At 50.7% G+C, this 26612-nt stretch overlaps 1 protein-coding gene across 10 annotated transcripts in view; it reads right to left on the minus strand.

The window, feature by feature from the left end:
- Window positions 1–17062: 17062 nt before the first annotated feature.
- The window catches only part of tox2 (TOX high mobility group box family member 2), a 293416-nt gene continuing 283866 nt past the window's right edge, over window positions 17063–26612 (minus strand). For 7 of the 10 annotated variants that reach the window (XM_086005925.1, XM_086005921.1, XM_086005924.1 and 4 more), the window contains 4 exons: window positions 24793–24873; window positions 22404–22829; window positions 20675–20814; window positions 17063–17751 (listed from right to left, as the gene is read on the minus strand). In XM_086005925.1, coding sequence (XP_085862051.1) covers window positions 17649–17751; window positions 20675–20814; window positions 22404–22829; window positions 24793–24873 — 750 coding nt within the window. In that variant the 3' untranslated portion in view covers window positions 17063–17648. Of the gene's footprint in view, window positions 18194–20674; window positions 20815–22403; window positions 22830–24792; window positions 24874–26612 lie in introns of all 10 variants that reach the window. The other 3 variants (XM_086005927.1, XM_086005920.1, XR_015080694.1) reach the window with 2 other exon arrangements.

Genomic DNA, 26612 nt, shown 5'->3' on the forward strand with positions numbered 1-26612 from the left:
CACGGTGATTTCCCAGCCCGCCCAACACCGCACGGTGATTTCCCACCCCGCCCAGCACCGCACGGTGATTTCCCAGCCCGCCCAGCACCACACGGTGATTTCCCAGCCCAGCCAGGCCTCGGAGATTAGGAGGAGCCGGACCCAGTGGGGACTCTGCCCCCCCTTCAGTGAGGAAGGGCAGATCAGAGGGGCCAGTCAGCCTGCCCCACACGGGCTCACCTTCCGTGCTCTCACTCACTGGTGACATTCATAGAATCATAGAGGTTTACAGCACAGAAGAAGGCCATTTGGCCCATCTTGCCCGTGCTGGCCAACAAAGAGCTCTCCAGCCTAATCCCACTTTCCAGCTCTTGGTCCGTAGCCCTGTAGGTTACGGCACGTCACGTGCATATCCAAGTACTTTTTAAATGTGATGAGGGTTTCTGCCTCTACCACCCTTTCAGGCAGTGAGTTCCAGACCCCCACCACCCTCTGGGTGAAGAAATTTCCCCTCAAATCCCCTCTAATCCTTCTACCAATTACTTTAAATCTATGCCCCCCTGGTTATTGACCTCTCTGCTAAGGGAAATAGGTCCTTCCTAGCCACTCTATCTCGGCCCCTCATAATTTTAAACACCTCAATTAAATCTCCCCTCAGCCTCCTCTGTTCCAAAGAAAACAACACCAGCCTATCCAATCTTTTCTAATAGCTAAAATTCTCCAGTCCAGGTAACATCCTCGTAAATTTCCTCTGTATCCACTCTAGTGCCATCCCCATTTACACCTCCTCTAGACCCATCCTTTGTTTCTTTGCTTGTCCCATTACCATCTCCTTTTGTCTCGCACCATCATCCCTTATTCTCTCCTGCCTTCCACCCTATCACAGACCTTCCCTTTTGTTCTTTCCTCTCCGCCCCCCTTTCCCTACCTCTGCACTTGCTTAAAACCTGTTACATCTCTAACCTTTTCCAGTTTTGATGAAAGGTCATCAACCTGGACCTGAAACATTGGCCCAGAAATTCGGGTCCCCACGGGTGACTACGTGCTGTGTACTCACCCGTAGGGCCATCGGAAGTTCCGGTTTCGCACATGCACTGGAAACCGGAACTTCCGTTCTCTTGAAGAAAGGGGTTCGAAGGTCAACCGCGTGCGCCGGAGAGGCAGCGTGTACTGGAACTTCCGCTTTTTTCTCCGTTTTTTCAGTGCGGGTAAGTCCCTAGCAGCTGCGCCTGGAAAAGCAGGCGCAGGGCCGGCTGTTAACAAGGTAAGAGGTGAAGTAAGTAAAATTAAAACATTTTTTCCACAGGTTTATCATTTTAAAATACTTTAAAGAAAGGTAAGTTTATTTTTACCCCCGTTAAAAACTTTAATTATTTTTTTCAAAATTTAAAATTTTTGTTTAAAATAGTTAATTTATGTAATTTATAGTTATTTTAAAAATGTGATGCTTTTTTAAAATTGTATTTGAAGTTTTACTTAGGTTTTAAGGGGCTGATCTCTATTCATAGATTAGACAGGTCTTCCTGTCAAATCTATGAAGGGAGATTCCCTGCCCCGATTGGCTCCCCATGTCCCACCTGATCCCAGGGACGCTGTGAACTAATTTCGCCCCTGGGATACGCAAGCACTGCGCTCCAGCAGCTGGAGGAGGCCCAGGATCGGAATTCTCCACGGGCCCTGAGCATTATGGCAGGCACGCTTCTTCAGTGCAGGTCGGGGGCTTGCGCCCGCGGGAAGCCACCGACCGGAATTTAATTTAAACTCTGTTTCTCTCTCCACAGATGCTGCCTGGCCTGCTGAGTATTTCCAGCATTTTCTGTTTTTATTAAAGGTTTAACTTAAATGTGCGACCAGTGTACCATCATTCACCTAAGGAAGGGAGATCTGTGTTGAAGAGTCCTGATTCGGTACATCAACAGGAACTCTTGCTTTAATATTTTTCTTCAGCCCGCCCGACATTCCACGGATTCCACAGAAACTCAATGTATTAAAACTTACCTCGGCCACTTCTGACCACTCACTGACTCCCATCACAGTTCACCTGTTGGTATCGGCCTCCCGAATATTGAAGTTAAAATGGCGTCACGGTGCTGACGGCGCCAATGATCCACGACTGCTAGATTAGAAAGTCCAGGCTTGCGAGTATCTGTAGGCTTTCAACCAGGGGAGCCTGTTCCTGTTCTCGCGTGATGTCAATACCTGCGCAGTTTGCAGTGGGCATTCAATGGACGGCAGTCAGGAGTGGGAGCCCTGGGTCATTTTCCCTGTCCCATCTACACCAGCCAACAGCCCAGGGCTAATTGGAAGATTCATCGTGCAACATAGGCTCAGATCAGAGTTGATGTGACTGAAATCTCATGTAATATTGTCAGCTTAATACATGGAGCCATTGGAAACTTAGCAAAATAATCATAAAATCCTACAGCACAGGAGGCCATTCAGCCCATCGTGCCTGTGCCTGCTCTTGCCCCACAGCCCTGCAAATTTATCCTCTTCAAGTATTGTGGTAAACCACGTTCACTATCGTATCACTGTTAGTAGTTAGCACTGTTCACCACTGTTCGTTATAACTGTATCACTGACCACTATTGTATCACGGTACGAGGTCGCCTCTTGCCACACTGCTATACCTGGGATGACCACCGCCGACTCCGCCTTGGCTCCACCCACCAGGCCAGGTATAAAGGTGAGCGACTGACTGGTATTCCTCCTGCTTGGATCGGATCACCCACGAGAGTGGGCTCTGTTATTTAGTCAATAAAAACCTTTAGTCACCTTCGTAACTCTTCGCCTTTTATTGGAGGAATTGATAGGTATATCAATTTTATTGACTAAATTTAATGATGTCCGACAACGAGTCACAACCGGCGGAGGAGCCACCAGCGCAGCTCCCAGGAGCACAGCCACACCAGCCAGCTTGGCTGCGAGCCCTCAGACCGCCGTACCTGGACCTGAACCCACGAGCAGCAAACTCAGCCGCAGACTTTAAACACTGGCTGGTCTGCTTCGAATCATACCTGAGAGAATCCAGCGTCCCTCAGGCATCCAAACTAAGTGTCCTGCAGGCGCAACTGAGCCCGAGAGTATACACTCTCATCGAGGACATGACTACCTACGAGACCGCCATCAACCTGCTGAAACAGAAGTACCGGACCCCGGTAAACTACATGTACGCTAGGCACCTCCTAAGATCACGGCCGCAACAGCCAGGAGAATCAGTAGCCGAATTCTCACAGGCGCTATATGCACTCGCCAGGAACTGTGACTTTAAATCGGTGTCGGCAGCCGAAAATACTGAAGATAATATCCGCGACGCATTCCTGAAAGGCCTACGGTCCGAGTACTCACGGCAAAGACTGCTGGAAGCTAAAGACCTCAGCATGGAAAAAGCTGAAGCCCTCGCTATCTCCCTGGAAGTGGCCCACCAAGATCAGGAAGCATTCACCAGGTACTGCTCGCGACCCTGGGACTCGGGCCCGACCCCTACCACAGCACCCTTCCCAGCGCCGCCCCCGGGACCTACCTCTGCGTCGGCGTCCCGGACCCGACCGGCCCCGCCACCCCCGGCACCGGCCCCGACATCGGGCATCCGCGATCGGGCCGCCGGCTGTTTTTTTTGTGGCCAGGAGAAGCACCCGAGGTCGCGCTGCCCAGCCAAGAACTCCACATGCAGAACCTGCCTGAAGAAAGGCCACTTCTCCAAGGCCTGCAGGAGCGGATCCTCAGAGGCCAGCAGTGCCGCATGCGAACTATGGGGGCGGCCATCTTCGTTTAGGGCAACTGAGGCCAGCATCCCCACACATGAGTCATGGGGGTGGCCATCTTTGTTTAGGGCAACTGAGGCCAGCATCCCCACACATGAGTCATGGGGCGGCCATCTTTGATTAAGGCAACCGACCCCAATAGTGCCTCATGTGAGCTACGGGGGCAGCCATCTTCTCCGTCATTTTGCCCTACCTCGTGGGAGACGCCATTTTACTCACCACGCCCGACCGCCTCGCCCGCAGATGACAACGACTCGCTCAGCTACACACTAGCTTCCGTCACCCTGGACCAAGCCCGCCCGCACCATCTGTCCAAGTCAATGATGGACATCAAAGTGAACGGCCACGCCGCGACCTGCCTGTTCGACAGCGGAAGCACGGAGAGCTTCATCCACCCAGACACGGTGAGCCACTACTCCCTCTCTGTCCTACCAACGCGCAGCAGAATCTCGATGGCATCGAGGTCCCACGCCACGGACATCAGCGGCTACTGTGTCGTGACCCTGTCGGTTAAGGGCACGGAGTATAAAAACTTTAAACTCCTCGTCCTCCCCCATCTCTGCGCTGCCGTCCTACTAGGGCTGGACTTCCAATCCCACCTCCAAAGCGTAACCCTAGCATACGGTGGACCCCTCCCCCCACTCACAGTCAACAACCAGCAAACGTTAAACCGCCCACCGCGTAACACCTGCAGCCTCTCCACCCTCAAGGTCCCGCCACCCTCTCTGTTTGCTAACCTTACCCCTGACTGCAAACCCGTCGCTACCAAGAGCAGGCGGTATAGCGCCGGGGACAGAGCCTTCATTAGCTCTGAGGTGCGGCGCCTCCTGAAAGAGGGCATTATCGAGGGGAGCAGCAGCCCCTGGCGTGCCCAGGTCGTAGTCGTAAAGACCGGCGATAAAAACCGCCTGGTCATCGACTACAGCCAGACCATAAACAGATATACCCAGCTGGACGCATACCCCCTCCCCCGCATATCTGACATGGTCAATCAGATTGCACAGTATAAAGTATTCTCGACCATCGACCTGAAGTCGGCCTACCACCAACTCCCTATCCACCCTGAGGACCGCCAGTATACCGCCTTCGAGGCGAATGGGCGCCTATACCACTTCCTTAGGGTCCCCTTCGGTGTCACTAATGGGGTCTCGGTCTTCCAAAGGGAGATGGACCAGATGGTTGACCAGAACGAACTGCAGGCTACATTCCCCTACCTAGATAACGTCACTATCTGCGGCCGCGACCGGCAGGAACATGACGCGAATCTGGAGAAATTCCTCCGTACGGCCCAACGGCTGAACCTCACCTACAATAAGGAGAAATGCGTGTTTAACACCACACGCCTTGCCATCCTCGGCTGCGTAGTGGAGAACGGAATCATCGGCCCCGACCCAGAAAGAATGCGCCCCCTCATGGAGCTACCCCTCCCCCACTGCCCTAAAGCACTTAGGAGAACCCTGGGGCTTTTCGCCTACTATGCCCAATGGGTACCCAATTACGCGGACAAAGCCAGACCCCTCCTGAAAGCCACTTCCTTCCCCCTCACGGAGGAGGCGTGCGCGGCCTTCTCCCTCATTAAGGGAGACATAGCCAAGGCCACGATGCACGCAGTGGACGAGTCCATCCCCTTCCAGGTGGAGAGCGACGCATCCGACTTCGCCTTAGCCGCCACCCTAAACCAGGAGGGGAGGCCAGTGGCCTTCTTCTCAAGGACCCTACAGGGCCCCGAGATCCGACATTCGTCGGTCGAGAAAGAGGCCCAGGCGATCGTGGAGGCAGTACGGCGCTGGAGGCACTACCTGGCAGGCAAACGATTTACCCTCCTCACCGACCAGCGTTCGGTGGCTTTCATGTTTAATAACAAGCTGAAGGGCAAAATCAAGAATGACAAGATTTTGAGATGGAGAATCGAGCTCTCCACCTACGATTATGAGATCTTGTACCGGCCAGGCAAGCTGAACGAATCCCCTGATGCCCTTTCACGAATGACATGCGCCAGCGCGCATATCGATAGGCTTCAGACCCTCCACGACCAGCTCTGCCACCCCGGAGTCACCAGACTCTACCATTTCATTAAGGCCCGCAACCTGACCTACTCCATCGAGGAGGTCAGGACCATGACCAGGAACTGCCAGACCTGTGCGGAGTGCAAACCGCACTTCTATAGGCCGGACCGAGCAAGCCTGATCAAGGCCACCCGCCCCTTCGAGCGCCTGAGCATCGACTTTAAGGGGCCCCTCCCGTCCTCTGACCGTAATGTGTACTTCCTCAACATCGTTGATGAGTACTCCCGTTTCCCCTTTGCCTTCCCCTGCCCCGACATGACCAGTAGCACGGTCATCAAGTGCCTGAATGCCCTCTTCGCCTTGTTCGGGTTCCCGAACTATATACACAGTGACCGGGGTTCCTCCTTCATGAGCGAGGAACTCCGGCAATTCCTCCTAGAGAGAGGTATTGCAGCAAGCAGGACCACCAGCTACAACCCCAGAGGTAACGGTCAGGTGGAAAGAGAGAACGCGACGGTATGGAAGGCCGTCCTCTTAGCCTTAAAGTCTAAGGGCCTCCCAACCTCCCGCTGGCAAGAAGTCCTCCCGACAGCGCTGCACTCCATCCGGTCATTACTTTGCACGGCCACTAACACCACCCCCCATGAACGAATGTTCGTTTTCCCCAGGAAGTCGACTACGGGAACCACTCTACCAACCTGGCTGACCGCCCCGGGGCCGGTCTGGCTGCGGAAACACGTGAGGGCCCATAAAACGGACCCCCTGGTCGAGAGGGTGAACCTCCTGCACGCCAACCCCCAGTACGCCTACGTGGCGTACCCAGACGGGCGGGAGGACACTGTCTCCCTACGAGACCTCGCACCCTCAGCCGATCCGGAAACACCGCCACCACCCCCCCCAACCCCAGCCCAGGTAGACGGCATGCCGGAACCCCACGAGCCCTCGCCGACCACGCAAACACCAGCATCAACACCGGATAAGGCACCAGCACCGGATAAGGCAACACCACCGCTGCGGCGATCGGAGAGGCTTACGAAGCCTCCGGACAGACTGACCTACCAGAATTGGTAGTACACTTCACCCCGCCGGACTTAATTCTAAACAAGGGGTGAATGTGGTAAACCACGTTCACTATCGTATCACTGTTAGTAGTTAGCACTGTTCACCACTGTTCGTTATAACTGTATCACTGACCACTATTGTATCACGGTACGAGGTCGCCTCTTGCCACACTGCTATACCTGGGATGACCACCGCCGACTCCGCCTTGGCTCCACCCACCAGGCCAGGTATAAAGGTGAGCGACTGACTGGTATTCCTCCTGCTTGGATCGGATCACCCACGAGAGTGGGCTCTGTTATTTAGTCAATAAAAACCTTTAGTCACCTTCGTAACTCTTCGCCTTTTATTGGAGGAATTGATAGGTATATCAAGTATTTATCCGATTTCCTTTGGAAAGTTACTATTGAATCTGCTTCCACCGCCCTTTCAGGCAGCGCGTTCCTGACCATAACCGTCACCCTTCCTCCTGATGTGCATTCTTGCCTTAACCCTGATTGTGTCCCGGCAACAGCCTTATCTCCGACTGCGACTGGATCGGGTTACTTCTCATCACTAGACCTAACTGCGAGCTACCTGGCAGTGTCGCTAATGCAGGGCTTCAGAAAGCTGTTAGAACCTGCGTTTGTTGCTTTAGGTTGTAAACCGCATGACATTCCCAGTTTACAGATCAATTTTTAAGTGATCTTTCTGTCACCCGTGGCACAGTGGGTAGAACTCTCACCAAAAGGCAGTGTGTTCACAGTCCCACTCCAGAGATCTAGGCTGACATTCCCAGTGGGGCACTGAGGGAGCGCCGCACTGTCGGAGGGTCAGTACTGAGGGAGCGCAGCACTGTCGGAGGGGCGGTACTGAGGTAATGCCGCACTGTCGGTGGGGCAATACTGAGGGAGCACCGCACTGTCGGACGGGCAGTACTGAGGGAGTGCCACACTGTCGGAGGGGCAGTACTGAGGGAGCGCCGCACTGTCGGAGGGGCAGTACTGAGGGAGTGCCGCACTGTCGGAGGGGCAGTACTGAGGGAGCGCAGCACTGTCGGAGGGGCGGTACTGAGGTAATGCCGCTCTGTCGGTGGGGCAATACTGAGGGAGCACCGCACTGTCGGACGGGCAGTACTGAGGGAGTGCCACACTGTCGGAGGGGCAGTACTGAGGGAGCGCCGCACTGTCGGAGGGGCAGTACTGAGGGAGTGCCGCACTGTTGGAGGGGCAGTACTGAGGGAGCGCCGCACTGTCAGAGGGGCAGTACTGATGGAGCGCTGCACTGTCGGAGGGGCAGTACTGAAGGAGTTCTGCACTGTCGGAGGGGCAGTACTGAGGGAGGGCTGCACTGTCGGAGGGGCAGTACTGAGGGAGCGTTGCACTGTCGGAGGGGCAGTACTGAGGGAGTGCTGCACTGTCGGAGGGGCAGTACTGAGGGAGTGCCGCACTGTCGGAGGGGCAGTACTGAAGGAGTGCAGTACTGGCAGAGGGGCAGTACTGAGGGAGCGCCGCACTGTCGGAGGGACAATACTGAGGGAGTGCTGCACTGTCAGAGGGGCAGTACTGAGGGAGTGCTACACTGTCGGTGGGGCAGTACTGAGGGAGTGCAGCACTGTCGGTGGGGCAGTACTGAGGGAGTGCAGCACTGTCGGTGGGGCAGTACTGAGGGAGCACTGCACTATCGGAGGGGCAGTACTGAGGGAGTGCTGCATTGTCGGAGGGGCAGTACTGAGGGAGCGCTGCACTGTCAGAGGGGCAGTACTGATGGAGCGCTGCACTGTCGGAGGGGCAGTACTGAAGGAGTTCTGCACTGTCGGAGGGGCAGTACTGAGGGAACGCCGCATGTTGGAGGGGTAGTTCTGAGGGAGCGCTGCACTGTCGGAGGGGAAGTGCTGAGGGAGCGCTGGACTGTCGGAGGGACGGTACTGAGGGAGCGCCGCACTGTTGGAGAGGCAGTACTGAGGGAGCGCTGCACTGTCGGAGGGGCAGTACTGAGGGAGTGCCGCACTGTTGGAGATGCAGTACTGAGGGAGTGCCGCACTGTTGGAGACGCAGTACTGAGGGAGTGCCGCACTGTCAAAGGTGCTGTCTATTGGATGAGACATTAAACCAAGGCTCTGTTTACCCTCTCGGGTGGACATAAAAGATGCCACGGCACTGTTTCGAAGAAGAGCAGGGGAGTTCTTCCCGGTCTCCTGGTCAATATTTATCCCTCATACAACACCTAAAACAGATTATTTGGTAATTTACCTCATTTCTGTTTGTGGGAGCTTGCTGTGCACAAATTTGCTGCCACGTTCCCCACATTACGACAGTGACTACACTTCAGAAGTTCTTTGTGATAGGCGCTATAGAAATGCAAGTTCTCTTCCTTTCTTTGTATACACCTTTTCTTAGGCAGTCCCTCGGAACCGAGGATGACTTGCTTCCACATTAAAAATGAGTTCTCGGGTGACTGATGAGTCCAATGCGGGACCTACAGTCTCTGTCACAGGTGGGGCAGAAGGTGGTTGAAGGGGCGGGTGGGTGGGGTGCTTGGGTTGATGTGCGCTGCTTGCGCTGCCTGCACTTGGCTTCCGCTTGCTCCCGGCAAAGAGACTCGAGGCGTTCGGCGCCTTCCCGGATGCTTCTCCTCCACTTTGTGCGGTCTTGGGCCAGGGATTCCCAGGTGTCAGTGGGGATGTTACACTTTTTCAAGGAGGCTTTGAGGGTGTCCTTGAAGTGTTTCCTCTGCCCACCTGGGGCTCTCTTGCCGTGCCGGAGCTCCGAGTCGAGTGCTTGTTTTGGGAGTCTCGTATCGGGCATGCGGACGATGTGACCCGTCCATCGGAGCTGATCGAGCGTGGTCAAAGCTTCGATGCTGGGGATGTTGGCCTGAGCGAGAACACTGACGTTGGTGCGCCTATCCTGCCAATGGATTTGCAGGATCTTGCGGAGGCAGCGTTGGTGGTACCTCTCCAGTGCTTTGAGGTGCCTTTTATACACCTTTTACACAGTAACCTGTCTACTGGTCTACAAGAAACGTTTAAAGTTTGCTCACTGCATCCAGAGTTAAGTTTTGGAAAATTTCGAGGGGATTTATTAACCAAACCCATCTGGTGTGAAGCTGACGTGATTGGATTGGCTGCCCGTCATTCACCCCGCGCCCTGATTGGATCTCCTCGGTTGCACCCCCGAACCGGTCGGGTTAAAGTGACTCACTTACACTCAGCAATGGATCTGCTTCCTTTGAGTGAGTGGGACTGAATCTGGGGCGACGGGAGATTCAGCCCTTCAATAACTGTGCGCGCCTGTAACCAATGAGTGCAGAACGCTGAGTCCCATCGCTGGCCCAGCAGAGGGCCAGTCAGAAGCTGAAACTACCCGGTGTCCCGGTCAGCTCGGTCCCCAGCTTTAATAACAGGGGGGCTTTCAATTGCAGTAAGTTGGATTTCAACTCAGGCCCTTCCTGTCATTGTTGACATGCCCAATGCCTGTTCTATACACGGAATCAGCAGCGTGACCTCAGACCAACATCTGAAACATTGGCTGGAAACTTTAGCCAAACTCATTGGCGGGTCCGCGGAGAATAAAATCGGGGGTGGGGTGGAGGGCAGGGAAAGGAGAGGGGGTTTAAAACGGGTGTCCGACCTAAACTGACCTGTTTCCTGCCCGACCAGCTAGGTTACAAATAGCCCTGCTCTCTCTCTCTCTCTCTCAGATGCAGGTCAATCTGCCACGTATTTCTGGCATTTTCTGTTTCTAATTCAGCGTCTGTAGTTTTTCTTTAACTCCCTGAATTGTCTCCGTGTGTAGAAGGACTTTATGCTCCTGTCACTATTCGCTCCACTCACTTCAGCCCCATTTTCTTTTTCACAATATCTTTAAACAAAATTAAATGTAAACACGACAATCTCTGGACCAGCTGTCCTGTGACTTGTCCATCCCACCCATCAGTGGCCCAGTTTGGGAAGCTGGTAGGATGAAAGTAAACTCGACACTCCCCCCACCCAATGTAAATCATCTTCTCCCTGTTGAAGGGATGAGGGATTGTGGCTAATTGGTGGGTGAGAAGGCGGGGGTGTGGGGGGGGCAGCAGATGCCCGGACTTTCCCAGTGGGACCCAGGAGAAACACTCCTGCTCCTCCTGGCCCCATTAAGCAAAGTTTTTGACTTGCTCTTCTTCCCCACCAGGCTTTACTGTCGGGCGCCCTGATCAGTCAGCCAAGAAAATACCAACGGGGTCCTCTGGATGTCACATGGCCCCGAATAACATGTTAATAAAGCTCTCACCTGAGTCAGGACGGAACGTAGGATCAGGAGGAGGCCATTCGGCCCCTCGAGCCTGCTCCGCCATTCAATGAGATCATGGCTGATTTGTATCTTAACTCCATCCACCCGCCTTGGTTGCAAGGGAGCATCGGGGGCCTCAACAAAGGGCACAGGTAAGATGGCGGTGGGCTGGAATCGATTGGGAACGAGGCGGTAAGTCTCTGCACCACTATTTGTATTGTGCGCTGCCCTATTCCCACCGAAGGGTTCAGCTCCATAGAGCCAACGTTGAGGAGAAGAGGAGAGGCAGCAAGGTACAGCAATAAGTAGCGGGAGCACGATGCCGAGCTTGGTTTTTAAATAAAATTCTCTTGTGGGTTTTATGCTTATCAAGGTGAGGGATGTCAGCAGCCAGTGTTAGCCTCAAAGACTTCCAGATCATCGACAGTTAGCTGCAGAGTAAAGCTCGCTCCACTTTACCCCAACAAGGTGCCTCCCCTCCAACATCAGAAGAGAGTCCTTGAAAAGAAAGACTTGCATTTCTATAGCACCTTTCACGACCACCGGACATCCCAAAGCGCTTTACAGCCAATGAAGTACTTTTTGAAGTGCAGTCACTGTTGTAATGTGGGAAACACGGCAGCCAATTTGCGCACAGCAAGCTCCCACAGACAGCAATGTGATAATGACCAGATAATCTGTTTTTAGTGATGTTGATTGAGGGATAAATATTGGCCAGGACACCGGGGATAACTCCCCTACTCTTCTTCGAAATAGTGCCATGGGATCTTTTCTGTCCACCTGAGAGAGCAGACGGGGCCTCAGTTTAACGTCTCATCCAAAAGACAACACCTCTGACAGGGCAGCGCTCCCTCAGGACTGCCCCTCTGACACTGCGGTGCTCCCTCAGTACTGTCCCTCCGACACTGCGGCGCTCCCTCAGTACTGTCCCTCCGACACTGCGGCGCTCCCTCAGTACTGCCCCTCCGACACTGCGGCGCTCCCTCAGTACTGTCCCTCCGACACTGCGGCGCTCCCTCAGTACTGCCCCTCTGACAGTGCGGCGCTCCCTCAGTACTGCCCCTCTGACACTGCGGTGCTCCCTCAGTACTGTCCCTCCGACACTGCGGCGCTCCCTCAGTACTGTCCCTCCGATAGTGCGGCGCTCCCTCAGTACTGCCCCTCCGGCAGTGCGGCGCTCCCTCAGTACTGCCCCTCTGACAGTGCGGCGCTCCCTCAGTACTGCCCCTCTGACACTGCGGCGCTCCCTCAGTACTGTCCCTCCAACACCGCGGCGCTCCCTCAGTACTGCCCCTCTGACAGTGCGGCGCTCCCTCAGTACTGCCCCTCCGACAGTGCGGCGCTCCCTCAGTACTGCCCCTCCGACAGTGCAGCGCTCCCTCAGTACTGCCCCTCCGACAGTGCGGCGCTCCCTCAGTACTGCCCCTCCAACAGTGCGGCGCTCCCTCTGTACTGCCACTCCGACAGTGCAGCGCTCCCCCAGTACTGCCCCTCCGACAGTGCGGCGCGCCCTCGGTACTGCCCCTCCGACAGTGCGGCGCTCCCTCAGTACTGCCCCTCCGACAGTGCGGCGCTCCCTCAGTACTGCCCCTCCGACAGTGCGGCGCGCCCTCAGTACTGCCCCTCTGACAGTGCGGCGCTCCCTCAGTACTGCCCCTCTGACAGTGCGGCGCTCCCTCAGTACTGCCCCTCCGACAGTGCGGCGCTCCCTCAGTACTGCCCCTCAGACAGTGCGGCGCTCCCTCAGTAGTGCCCCTCCGACAGTGCGGCACTCCCTCAGTACTGCCCCTCTGACAGTGCGGCGCTCCCTCAGTACTGCCCCTCCGACAGTGCGGCGCTCCCTCAGTACTGCACTGGGAGAGTCAGCCTGGATATTGTGCTCAAGTCCCTGGAGTGGGACTGTGAATCCACATCCTTCTGACTCAGAGGCGAGTGTGCTGCCCACTGAGCCACGGCTGACACTTTATCACATCACTGTGACATTTTTCTTGCTTTCTCTGATCTGGGGTACCAATTTAGAGCTGGATTTGGACAGCTTTGTGGGGTCATGCCTGGTAAGAAGTGGATCGAGACTTCCCCATCTCCTTTCACAAAGAATCTTTAAGGATTAATGAGTCTTAAAATCCTGCAGAGTGTAGCAGGAGGGAAAGAAGAAAGAAGTTGCATTTGAATCGCGCCTTTTATGATTTCTTGATGTCTCAGTCTCAACGGGCTAATCACTGCCGGTGTAGTCACTGCTGTAATGTAGGAAACACGGCAGCCGAATTGCACACAGCAAGATCCCACAAACAGCAATGAGATCATGAGCAGACCATCTGTTTTACTGATTCTGGTTGACCAGGACCCTGGGAGAACTCTCCTGCTCTTCTGTCAACATAACAAAAAAATACATTATCTGGCCATTCTCACATTGCTGTTTGTGAGATCTTGCTGTGCGCAAATTGACTGCCGCATTTCCCACATTACAACAGTGACCACACTTCAAGAATTACTTCATTGGCTGTAAAGCGCTTTGGGACGTCCGGTGGTCGTGAAAGGCGCTATAGAAATGCAAGTCTTTTTTTCTTTGAACAGTACCGTGGGATCTTTTACACCCACCTGAACAGGAAGGTTTAACATCTCATCCGAAATTCGGTCAGATAGAGGCCACCTCTCAGATGTGAGAAAAAAATTCACATTTTCTTCATGAAGACCCAATATTTCTACGTTTGAAGCTGAATTCAAGCAAAATAATAATTTCCGATTACAGCGGGGGCGAGGGACCAGCCGAACTGAGCTCATTTTTTCCCTTCTTGGCATTGCTGGGATTTATTGATGATCCCTAGTTGCCAGTTTGATATCACTGAGTGTCTTGCTGGGCCACTTCTCACGCCAGTTAAGAGTTAACCGTGTTGGTGTGGGGACTGGAGTCACATATAGGCCCAGACCGGGTAAGGACGGCAGGTTTCCTTCCCTAAAGGGCCATTGTGGGATTTGAACTTTCATTCTCAGGAATATTAGTCCAGGCCTCTGGGGTACGAGTCCAGTAACATCACCATGTGATTCTAGGGACTTGTTAGCACCTCTCAAAAGGCTTCAAACGGATTCACGCCAACTCTCAGCTGGTGAGAGTTCAGCAGAGACCATTTAAAGGATCTAAGTGAGTGGTCAAGAACATGGCAAATGGAATATAATGTGGAGAAATGTGAAGTTATCCACTTTGGTAGGAAAAATAGAAAAGCAGAGTATTTTTTAAATGGTGAGAGATTGAGAAATGTTGGTGTTCAGAGGGACCTGGGTGTCCTTGTACACGAATCACTGAAAGTTAACATGCAGGTACAGCAAGCAATTAGGAAAGCACATGGTATGTTGGCCTTTATTACAAGAGGATTTGAGTATAAGAGTAAATTGGTCTTACTGCAGTTATATAGGGCCCTGGTGAGACCACACCTGGAGTATTGTGGACAGTTCTGGTCTCCTTACCTAAGGAAGGATATACTTGCCATAGAGGGAGTGCAACGAAGGTTCACCAGACTGGTTCCTGGGATGGGGGGATTGTCCTATGAGGAGAGATTGAGTAGACTAGGCCTATATTCTCTAGAGTTTAGAAGAATGAGAGGTGATCGCATTGAAACATACAAAATTCTTACAGGGCTTGACAGGGTAGATGCAGGGAGGATGTTTCCCCTGGCTGGGGAGTCTAGAACCAGGGGTCACAGTCTCAGAATAAGGGGTCAGTCATTTAGGACTGAGATGAGGAGAAATTTCTTCACTCAGAGGGTGGTGAATCTTTGGAATTCTCTACCCCAGAGGGCTGTGGAGGCTCAGTCATTGAGTATATTCAAGACAGAGATCGATAGATTTTTGAATATTAAGGGAATCAAGGTATATGGGGATAGTGCAGGAAAGTGGAGATGAGGTAGAAGATCAGCCATGATCTTATTGAATGGTGGAGCAGGCTCGAAGGGCCAAATGGCCGACTCCTGCTCCTATTTCTTATGTTCTTATGTAAAGCACGGGATTCCCAGGTTAGTCCCGGAACGCCGCCCATCTCACCACCTTTGACAGGGGTGGGGGCAGGTGGAAGATCTGGATCCCCTTAATGGAAAATGCAACCTTGAATAACCGGGGCAGAATCCCAGTGGATCCGGGTTGCACCCTCTTTACCAGCCCCGATCCAGACATCCACCAGAATTCCATCTTGGCCAGACAGGAGTCTTGGGCCCAAGGCTTGATCACAAGCGAGGGAGGTGGGAAAGTTGTGGGCTGCAATACTTTGAACTTAGAAGAAGGGAGAAAACTTCAGAGGAGCATTGACCACGACAGAAATGGTAAAAGAGAGAGGGTGTCAATGGAGGGAGAGGTTGGAGGTCAGAGATGAGAGGGTCACCTATCAGATTACCTGTAACCTGTTCAGAGGTGTATGAGAGAGGGGTTGTAAGAGTCTGTCCAGATATAGGAGCAGCGATCAAACACTTCCCTAGTTTTAACCCTCCATTAGCCTCCTGGTGTTGGAACAAGGTTGAGGTTGGAGTCAATGTTGATCATAAAAGATACGGTTTGCGTTAGTGCCAGAAAGTCAAGAAACAAGTCATTAAATTAATTTGACAATATTCCTTTAGGCAGACAGCAATGATTGGGGTTTCTGACTTTATTTGTTTAAAGGTTTCTGTTAATGACCAACACAAACAGCCTTACAGATATAGGTTTTGAATTTGAATTTGATATCGCAATTTTACCTGCTCCCCCTCCCCCCTCAATGCCGCTGCTTCACCAACTGACATGAAGTCCAGTCCCCCCGTGCACACTCCGCCTTCCGCACATACACTCATTACACGTTACACACATCCCCTCTCACACTTGGTCAGTTCTTAAAAACTTTTTTGGTGAATTTTTTAAAATAAATTCTCGGGCTGTGGGCGTTGCTGGCAAGGCCGGCATTTATTGCCCATCCCTAGTTGCCCTGAGACGGTGGTGGGCCGCCTTCTTGAACCGCTGGTGGCAGTTTGATAGATTGCTAGGACAATTCAGAGGGCAGTTAAGAGTCAACCATGTTGGTGTGGGACTGGAGTCACATGAAGGGCCAGGTTTCATTCGCTAAAGGACCAGTTGGGTTTTTATGACAATCCCACAGCTTCGAGATCACTTTTACTGATGTCAGCTTGATTATTTACAGATTTTTTTTAAAACTGAATTAAAATTCTCAAACTGCTGAGATGGGATTTCAACCCATGTTTCTGGATTCTGAATCCAGGCCTCTGGATTAGTTGTGCAGCATCGTAACCACTGCACTACCCTTTCGGAGAATGCCTGTGGTTCTCAAGGTGGGGGAGGTCATTGATGGGGAGTGGCACACCTGGTATTTTTTTGTCTGCAGTCAACAATCCTCAGCCAGGTTTCACACAGCGACATGCAAATTACAGTGCCCCCAAAAACCTGCCTGGACCCCAACTTCAGAAGATCACCCTTCACTGTGACATTTTCAATCCTTCGTCTGGTCATTCCTGTGACACCTGTGAGTGAGATTGCCAGTTTAGTGTCACATTAGGGCAGTCTTGAGCTGCAAGCTGGTACCCACCAACAACTGGTTTGAGACCGCTTGAAAATCGTTTCATGCTGGATCCCAGCAGCCAGCCGAGAGAGGAGAGTGGCCGCCTGCAGTCTAGTCTAGAACCAAACTCAGGTGCCAGAGGTGAAAGGACAGGGTGCTGTTCCCTTGTACCACCCAGCGCCTTCCCTACTTGGCCAGGAGGCCCAGTCCCATCAGAGGGGACTGACGAGAGTGCACCTGGTCTCTGTTTGGAGAGCCCAATTGTTCCACTGCCCAAATGTTCACCCTAAAGCTTCACATTTTGTTTTTAGTTTTGAACGCTGACAGGAGTCATTCAAATGTGGTCACGTGTTTAGCTTTGGGGAGGAGAATGTTGATCTTAACACAGAAAATGAAATGGAAGCAATGAATGTATCTTAAAAGTAAATCAGTGTGAATGTCCAATAGAAAGAAGTGACCTTTCTACTTCCCTGGAGTATAAAATTACTTTTTTTTATTTACTGATGGGGAAAAAAATAAAAATCAAGACATGAAGCGTAAGAACATAAAGTCTGACGGCTGGTGTTAAACCTAACGGAGAAACACCTCCACAAATCCAGAGAGAGCGCGCCAACTCATTAAGAACATACAGTTTACTGAGGAAAATTGTTTGTTTTAAATAGACTAAGCAGTATCAATCAAAAAAAATTAAATAATTGGGCACATGGCAGAAAAATTAATATTAAAAGCTACAGAATGCATCTATAAAAGGCCCCGGTTACAGGTGTTTAACAAAAACAAACACATTTGGCATTTTGTACACGAACGTCATCTTCCCCTCTAAAACAGTTATCCAACATTGTGCTACAATAAAATCAGATACAAAAAAATCTCTCCTCTCTATAAAGTAAATCACACAATAAATCTCCAACACACAAAGCTTCTGTAATTGCCAACACCTCTAGAACATTTAGTAAAACTACGGAAAACAATATTCTAAATATACGCTTTCTTCAACAGACTGTTTCACATTTAATATCTTATTGTCCTTGCCATTTGAATGTCATTATTCAACTGGTCAGAATTCAGTACGAAAAGGCATCTTGAGCGTATTCTGGTGTCCACTTGGTCCCATTACCAATGTGGACTGTGGACTCACAGTCTGTCTGCACAGTTTAGTGCTGTTCAGCAGAGAGGGAAAAAAATAAATCATCGTCATAATAATAATAAAAATCATATAAATGTTAAGTCCACAAGCACTAGGCCAAGGGTCTGGAATTAACCACAAAAGCAGTCACTACAGTAGCAGTCGAGGACTAACCTTGGGGCAAGCAAAATATTTCCTTCATAGGACAGAGTTAAATTGCCCCCTTTTTTTATTTTTTAAACTTTTTTTTTTGGAAAGATAGAGGGTTAGAATCCTATGATAACATGAGTGAGCTCACAGGCCTGTGTTTGGGCCTATGATAATTCCAAGTGCTTGGCGACTGGTTCATCTAACGTCCTCAGTGTTACCAACACGTGGGGCATCAGGCGGGCTGGTAACTCCCTTGGTGAATCCAAGTAAAGGAGAAGATCTCGTGAGCTCAGGTGAGGTAGAGTGGCTTGTCCCTTGGTAACATGCTTAATTAAAAGAAAAAAGGAGATACTTTAGTGAGCTGAAGCAAGCAAAGCTGACATCTTCAGCTGGAATGGGTGGTGTGTTATCACGTGAATCGTTAATGCTCCCCAGCTTTGCTGCTAGTGTAATAGAGGTTTTAACCTAATTATAAGACGCAGGAAGGATCAAAAGAAAACATTAGCTGACCGAAGCTCTGGTCGTCAGGGATAAAAGCAACTGAAAGCGATGTTTAATAGTTCCATTAAAATAGTGGACAAAGAGAATTTGATATGAATGCATTGAGCGTTTGTAGAATCATGTCACAAAGCCTCATTTCCAGACCGTGTTTTTAATTATTTCTGTTCTGAGTTCTGGAGAGTGTTGTTGCTTTGAACCTTTCGCCTCCTCCCTGCCTTATTCTCTACTTAGCGTGTACCAGATAGAAAATATTTTGAAGAAGTGCGATGGATGTCCAAATCAGTTTCCAACTTGTTGGGCCTGTTCGTCCCTCTGCAATCTGTTTGGTTTATACTTGAAAGCTGAAAGGATCTCGCAAAGTCTGCACAATCCTGCACTGTTTACTCTGAGTCACCTCGAGTCGGACTCAGTTTACCTCTCCTGATCCTGAATGTTGCTGCTCTTTCCCCATAAATTCCCTAGTCTTGCCCACACAATCAGGATGAGCATCAAACCCAAGGTTGGAAGCTCTCTATGAGATCCTGCAGCAACCCAAGTCTAGGTGAAAACATCCATCTCTTTCGGTATCCAGAAATGCTCAGGCTCACTTCGCAATCCTAAACTTTGTCCTGTTTTACCCCATACGACCCCTAATCTAATCCAGTTTGACTAACATTGAATCATAGGAATTTATGGCACAGAAAGAGGCCATTTGGCCCGTCGTGTCTGTGCCGGCTAAAAAAGAGCTCTCCAGCCTAATCCCACTTTCCAGCTCTTGATCCGTAGCCCTGCAGGTTACGGCACTTCAAGCGCATATCCAAGTACTTTTTAAATGTGATGAGGGTTTCTGCCTCGACCACCCTTTCAGGCAGTGAGTTCCAGACTCCCACCACCCTCTGGGTGAAGAAAGTTCTCCTCAACTCCCCTCTAATCCTTCTACCAATTACTTTAAATCTGTGCCCCCTGGTTATTGACCCCTCTGCTAAGGGAAATAGGTCCTTCCTATCTACTCTATCTGGGCCCCTCATAATTTTATACACCTCAATCAAGTCTCCCCTCAGCCTCCTCTGTTCCAAAGAAAACAACCCCAGCCTATCCAACCTTTCCTCATAGCCCCCTAGTCTAATCCAGTTTAACTCACATGATCCCCAGTCGAACCCTGTTTAACCATCAACACAACATTCCCGTGTTTAACCCACATGTTCCCACTTCTAGCCGTGTTTAACCCACATGTTCCCGACACTAGCCGTGTTTAACCCACATGTTCCCAACACGAGCCGTGTTTAACCCACGTGTTCCTATTTCTAGCCGTGTTTAACCCACATGTTCCCGACACTAGCCGTGTTTAACTCACATGTTCCCGACACTAGCCGTGTTTAACCCACGTGTTCCCGACACTAGCCGTGTTTAACCCACATGTTCCCGACACTAGCCGTGTTTAACCCACATGTTCCCGACACTAGCCGTGTTTAACCCACGTGTTCCCGACACTAGCCGTGTTTAACCCACGTGTTCCCGACACTAGCTGTGTTTAACCCACATGTTCCCGACACTAGCCGTGTTTAACCCACGTGTTCCCGACACTAGCTGTGTTTAACCCACGTGTTCCCGACACTAGCCGTGTTTAACCCACATGTTCCCGACACTAGCCGTGTTTAACCCACATGTTCCCGACACTAGCCGTGTTTAACCCACGTGTTCCCGACACTAGCCGTGTTTAACCCAAATGTTCCCAACACTAGCCGTGTTTAACCCACATGTTCCCGACACTAGCCGTGTTTAACCCACATGTTCCCGACACTAGCCGTGTTTAACCCACGTGTTCCCGACACTAGCCGTGTTTAACCCACGTGTTCCCGACACTAGCTGTGTTTAACCCACATGTTCCCGACACTAGCCGTGTTTAACCCACGTGTTCCCGACACTAGCCGTGTTTAACCCACGTGTTCCCGACACTAGCCGTGTTTAACCCACGTGTTCCCGACACTAGCCGTGTTTAACCCACGTGTTCCCGACACTAGCCGTGTTTAACCCACGTGTTCCCGACACTAGCTGTGTTTAACCCACATGTTCCCGACACTAGCCGTGTTTAACCCACGTGTTCCCGACACTAGCTGTGTTTAACCCACGTGTTCCCGACACTAGCCATGTTTAACCCACGTGTTCCCGACACTAGCCATGTTTAACCCACGTGTTCCCTACACAAGCCGCGTTTAACCCACGTGTTGCCGACACGAGCCGTGTTTAACCCACGTGTTGCCGACACGAGCCGAGCCGTTGTTTTGTCAGTTTGTGTTCGTTACTGAGCTGTTTCTGTTCCCGTTTACCTGCAGTGGTTGATGACGCACTCACTGTTGCAGTATTCATTATCCCACTCGCCGCTTTGTACTGGTGGGTTTGAGGCAGCAGAGCCAGGGGATTGGGCACTGACTGTGTTCTGAAACTCCGACTGCATGTGGGCATATCCCTGAGGGAAAAGAAGAGAATTTACCACTTCATTTTAGAGATTTCGTAATTCCACAGCTTAATTCTGGGACTCCTGCCCAGACTGCAGGAGTCTGATATTTTAAGGAGCTTTTATTAAGGGGCAAAGGAATTATTTTAGTCACAAGCAATGTCAAGCTCACTTATTTTTGGTTGGAAAACATTGAAAAGACGTTTCTGGGAATAACCCCCAGATATGAGTCTACTTCGGACTCCAAATTTGTCTCACTTCATCTTTCATTGTGAATTTCACTCCTGCCACTTGTCTAACTTTGATGAAACTTGTTTCAACTCAGAGGGCAAAAGTGGTCTTTGGCAGTAGTGGAAATGGGGTGATAGGGAATGGTTTTATGTCTGTTCTACACCCGCCCAAGTTTCTTCCGCATTGACTTCAATGGAAAAATAAAAATCAGGCGGGTGTAAAACTGGGCGGCGATTCCCGATCGCTCATTTGGCACTGATGCCACAGACCAATCTCACTCCCACTGAATGCAGCTAACCCAAGCTAAACCTGTGCCTTGTTTCCCCATTGTTTCCTGCGTGTTGTACTTGGGAACTGAGTTGGGGTCATTCACCTGATGGGCTTGGGACTCGACTGGACAGATTTGTTCCTCCAACTATTTATACAGAATCCTGTTGTTCAGTAACTGGGAGAACTCCAGTGTGGGCTTATCCGAGGTCACACTCCATTGCCAGGGGAACGGTGGGATAGGACTTCTGCCCATCCGCTGTCTGCACCACTGACCCTCTCTCGCTTCCAGGGGCAGGGGTACTTTTATATTTATGGAGAGTGACCCCCATTGAGGGCTCAGCTGGTGCTGCTGGCCCACGGAGGGAGGGGAGGGGAAAAGGAAAATCACTGCAGCGATTGATGGGTTACAGCAGGGAACTGGATTTTTAAATCCCCCACTTGAGCCCTGAGCAACACTGGGGCAGTTTACAGTGTAGAAGGAGACTATTTGGCCCATCCTGTTTGGTCCAGAGCAATCCAAAACTAATCCCACTGCCCCACCCTCGCTCCACAGCTCTGCATCTAACTACGCTTCAAATATACGTGCAGTTTTCTCTCATGTGTTGCAGTGGTCACTGCCTCAACCACTCCCTGTGGCAAAGCATTCCATAACCCGCCGTGTAACGAACTTTCTCTTAACCTCTCTCCCTTAGTGATCATTTTAAATTGATGATCCCTCATCACTGACTCCCCAACCAGAGGAGGTAGTCTGACCTCCAATGCCTCTCCTCTATTGTCCAACTCAGTGAGGTGGTCCTTGCTTGAGTCCACTCTTACCCATCCAATCGTAGCCTGAGCATCCTCAGCAATGGCTTCTCTTCCTGCCCCCTTTGCCTCTGGAGTCTCCCCAATGACTTGATCAAACCCTTTCATCATTTTAAAAACCTCTATTAAATATTCTCTTGACCTTCCCTGCTCCAGTGGAAACAGTCCCAGTATCTCAAGTCTCTTCTCAGAAGTAGTTTCCCTGTCGCTGGATTCATGCTGGTGAAGCTACAGTGCTCGTTCTCTGGGCCTTTACTGCTGGTACGGGTAGAGTTGAATATAATGAAGAGGCTCACCTGCTGTCCTGCTGGAGAGTGAAGCTGAGATTGGACCTGTAATGGCATCTGGTGGGAGATGATTGGCTGGCTCGGGACCTGTTGCATGGAGATGGGCTGGTTGAGGACAGCGCTCTGCTGCTGCTGGTGGTGGTGGTGCTGGAGGGAGAGCTGCTGGTGCAGCGGAGGGCTGATCTGGAGCGAAGGAGGTGGCGAGCCGCTCAGTGGCATCTGCGACATCACTGACTTGGAGGCGAGGGTCCTGGAGAGACTGTGGTGAGAGGGGCCCGAGTACGTTTGCAGATCTGACTGAGGGAGGAAGGAATTTGGTCCAATGTAAGGTGATGAGGTCTGGGGTGGCAGGGTGTAGAGTGGCTGCTTTGGGGGGATCATGTGTGATTGTTGAGATGTTTGCCCACTCTTCGTTTCCGCTTGGTCATTGTAGCTCTGTGGAAGCAAGACAAATATAAAAGTCTGTTAGGTTTCTATCCTATTGAGCAGAAATAGCAAAGAATAGGAAGTGGGTTTTTTGGGCAGTGACAATTCAGTTCCTTTTGGGGCGTGGACCCTCGAAGATGTCTTTAAGTCAGCCTGATGCTCCCCACCAATCATAGAATGATATAGCACAGAAGGAGGCCATTCGGCCCATTGTGCTTGTGGCGGCAATCCATTCACAGATGGAGCCTTACAGTTCGCACAAGGCGAGCGTTCATCCAATCTGTCTGCGCTGGATTGGATAAAAACGCCAGTAACAGACATCAGCAGTGTCCTCGGCCCAACCATCTTCAGCTGCTTCATCAATGACCTTCCCTCCAACATAAGGTCAGAAATGGGGATGTTCGCTGATGACTGCACAGTGTTCAGTGCCATTCACAACTCCACAGATAATGAAGCAGTCCATGTCCGCATGCAACAAGACCTGGACGACGTTCAGGCTTGGGCTGATAAGTGGCAGGTAACATTCGTGCCAGGCAATGACATTCAACGGCATCACCATCGCCGAATCCCACACCATCAACATCCTGGGGGTCACCATTGACCAGAAACTTAACTGGACCAGCCACATAAATACTGTGGCAACAAGAGCAGGTCAGAGGCTGGGTATTCTGTGGCGAGTGTCTCACTTTCTGACTCCCCAAAGCCTTTCCACCATCTACAAGGCACAAGTCAGGAGTGTGATGGAATACTCTCCACTTGTCTGGATGAGTGCAGTTCCAACAACACTCAAGAAGCTTGACACCATCCAGGACAAAGCAGCCCGCTTGATTGGCACCCCATCCACCACCTTAAACATTCACTCCCTCCACCACCGGCGTACCGTGGCTGCAGTGTGTTCCATCTACAAGATGCACTGCAGCAACTTGCCAAGGCTTCTTTGGCAGCACTTCCCAAACCCTTGACCTTCTCCACCTAGAAGGACAAGGGCAGCAGGCGCATGGGAACACCACCACCTCCAAGTTCCCTTCCAAGTCACACACCATCCTGACTTGGAAATATATCGCCGATCCTTCATTATCGCTGGGTCAAAATCCTGGAACTCCCTCCCTAACAGCACTGTGGGAGCACCTTCACCACACGGACTGCAGCAGTTCAAGAAGGCAGCTCACCACCACCACCTTCTCAAGGGCAACTAGGGATGGGCAATAAATGCTGGCCTTGCCAGTGACGCCCACATCCCATAAACGAATTTAAAAAAAAACACCAATAACAGGACAGATATCAGTTTTTAAACAAAATTCTAACAGAAAGTTAAAAAAAATCTGGGTAGTGAAGTCAATTCTAATTACTTTCAACTGTTTTTGTAAACAGGGTTTTGAGACTCCTTATTCATTCTGAAAGCATTACCAAGAATGATCTGTTCTTTGTTCCTTGGAAAGCAGATATTGATGCTGGTACTGAACTGTAAGCCACAACTGAACCCTAACACGCTCCGTGGGAGCAGGGAGAGTTTGCGTTGATTGCCTGTTTTACACCCGGTTTTACTCTCCATCGGGACTGCAGAGATTACAGAGTATTTACACACAGAAACAGGCCATTCGGCCCAACCAGTCCGTGCCGGTGTTTATGCTCCACACCAGCCTCCTCCCACCCTCTTCATCTCACCCTATCAACATATCCTTCTATTCCTTTCATGTGTTTATCGAGCTTCCCCTTAAATGTATCTCTGCTATTCGCCTCAACCACTCCCTGTGGTAGCGAGTTCCACATTCTCACCACTCTCTGCGTAAAGAAGTTTCTCCTCAATTCCCGGTTGGATCTATTGGTGACTATCTTATATTGATGGCCCCAAGTTCTGGATTCGCCCACATGTGGAAACATCTTCTCTACGTCTACCCTGTAGAAAAGTGAGGGCACCCCCTAATGAGCGAGTCATGACCGTGGTAGAGTAGAGTTGGCCGTGATTCCTTACCTTGGATACTAAGCTGGCTCTGTAGGCAGCGAGTGCTTTCAAGTATTCCTTCTTGGCGGCCTCAGTTTTCTTCTTGTACGCCTGTAAAAGCAAAACAAAGTCAGTCATCATTTTATTTCTAACTGAGAAACACGCGCTCGAGGACACTGCCACGGTTGGAAAGAGCAGGAGAGATGATGAGATAAATCATGACCTGGGGATTAGTTGAAGCCAGCCTGAGTTTTAAAAGCCTGTAGATTTTACAAGGGAGGGAAGGCCTGAGGTAGAAAAGTGGCTCCCTTGTTTTGAGGTCCTAGTGAGCTGTGAATAGACAATAGGCCAGAACTTCGGGTCCCCACGGGTGAGTACGCGCTGGGTACTCACGCGTAGGCCCAACGAAAGTGCCGGTTTCGTGCATGCACAGCACATGCGTGGGAAACCGGAACTTCCGTTCCCTTAAAGGAAGGGGTTCACAGGTCGAACGCGTGTGCCGGAGAGGCAGCGCGTACGTATTGAACTTCCATTTTTTTTTGCAGGTTTCTCCGGGAGGGTAAGTCTCCAGCAGCTGCGCTTTTAAAAAGCAGTCGCATGGCCTGCTTTTAACAAGGTAAGTGGTGAATTAAGTAAAATTAAAACATTTTTTCCACAGGTTTATATTTTTAAATACTTTAAAGGTAAGTTTATTTTTAGCTCCGTTAAAAACTGTAATTAATTTTTTCAAAAATTTAAATTATTGTTTAAAATAGTTATTTTATGTAATTTATAGTTATTTTAAAAATGTGATTAAAAAAAAAATTATTTGAAGTTTTAGTGATGTTTTGGGGTCGAACTGTATTCATAGAAAGCATTATAGAAAGCACTATAGAAAGCATCCTGACGAACTGTATCACAGTATGGTATGGCAGCTGTAGCTGCTATGACCGGAAAGCCCTGCAGCGGGTAGTCAAAACTGCCCAACGAATTATCGGCACCCGGCTACCGACCATAGAGTACATATACCAGAAACGCTGTCTACGGAGGTCACGGTCCATCATCAAAGACCCTACCCACCCCAGCCACAGTCTGTTCGCCCTCCTGCCATCTGGGAGACGCTACAGATGCATTCGCACCCGTACGACCAGATTTAGGAACAGCTTCTTTCCCAGGGCTGTCATCCTACTGAACTCCACAAATAAACTCTAAAGCCTGCACATCTGCCAATGCACTTTATTATGGTTATGTTTATGTTAATATACTACAAGCCAAATGTATGTTGAATGTTTAAGTGTCTTAATCCAAATGTACACTCTCAGGAGCCGCAAGCCTACATTTCGTTGTACTGCACTTGTGCACTAACAATGACAATAAAAGTTGATTTGATTTGATTTGATTTGAGATTTGACAGATCTTCCTGTCAAATCTATGAATGGAGATTCCCTGCTACCATTGGCTCTCCATGGCCCACGTGATCCCAGGGGACGCTTCGAACTAACTGCGCCCCTGGGATACGCAAGCACTGCGCGCCGGCAGTTGGAGGAGGCCCAGGATTGGAATCCCACGTGGGCCCACAGCTCAACAGCCGGCGCGCTAGGTAAGTGCAGGTCGGAGGCTTGCACCCGCGGGAAGCCCCCGACCCGAATTTCTGGCCCAATATTTAAAGTCTTCCTACAATAAAATGTTACGTTTACCTTACCCATTGAGACTTGGAGTTATAAATCTCACTACGGCAGAGATTGTTGAACTTTCTGTATGTTGAAGACCCTCAGACTCCTGGGGACCCTCTGAATAAACTCCTGAGAGGTGTCTGCTATCCAAAGAACCGTGCTCGCCTTGTAGAATGTTGTTTCGAGCAACAGAAATAA

This window comes from Somniosus microcephalus, chromosome 13 (assembly GCF_052327205.1).
Source record: "Somniosus microcephalus isolate GS21.2 chromosome 13, FLI_Smic_1.0, whole genome shotgun sequence".
Classification (NCBI taxonomy): Eukaryota; Metazoa; Chordata; class Chondrichthyes; order Squaliformes; family Somniosidae; genus Somniosus; species Somniosus microcephalus.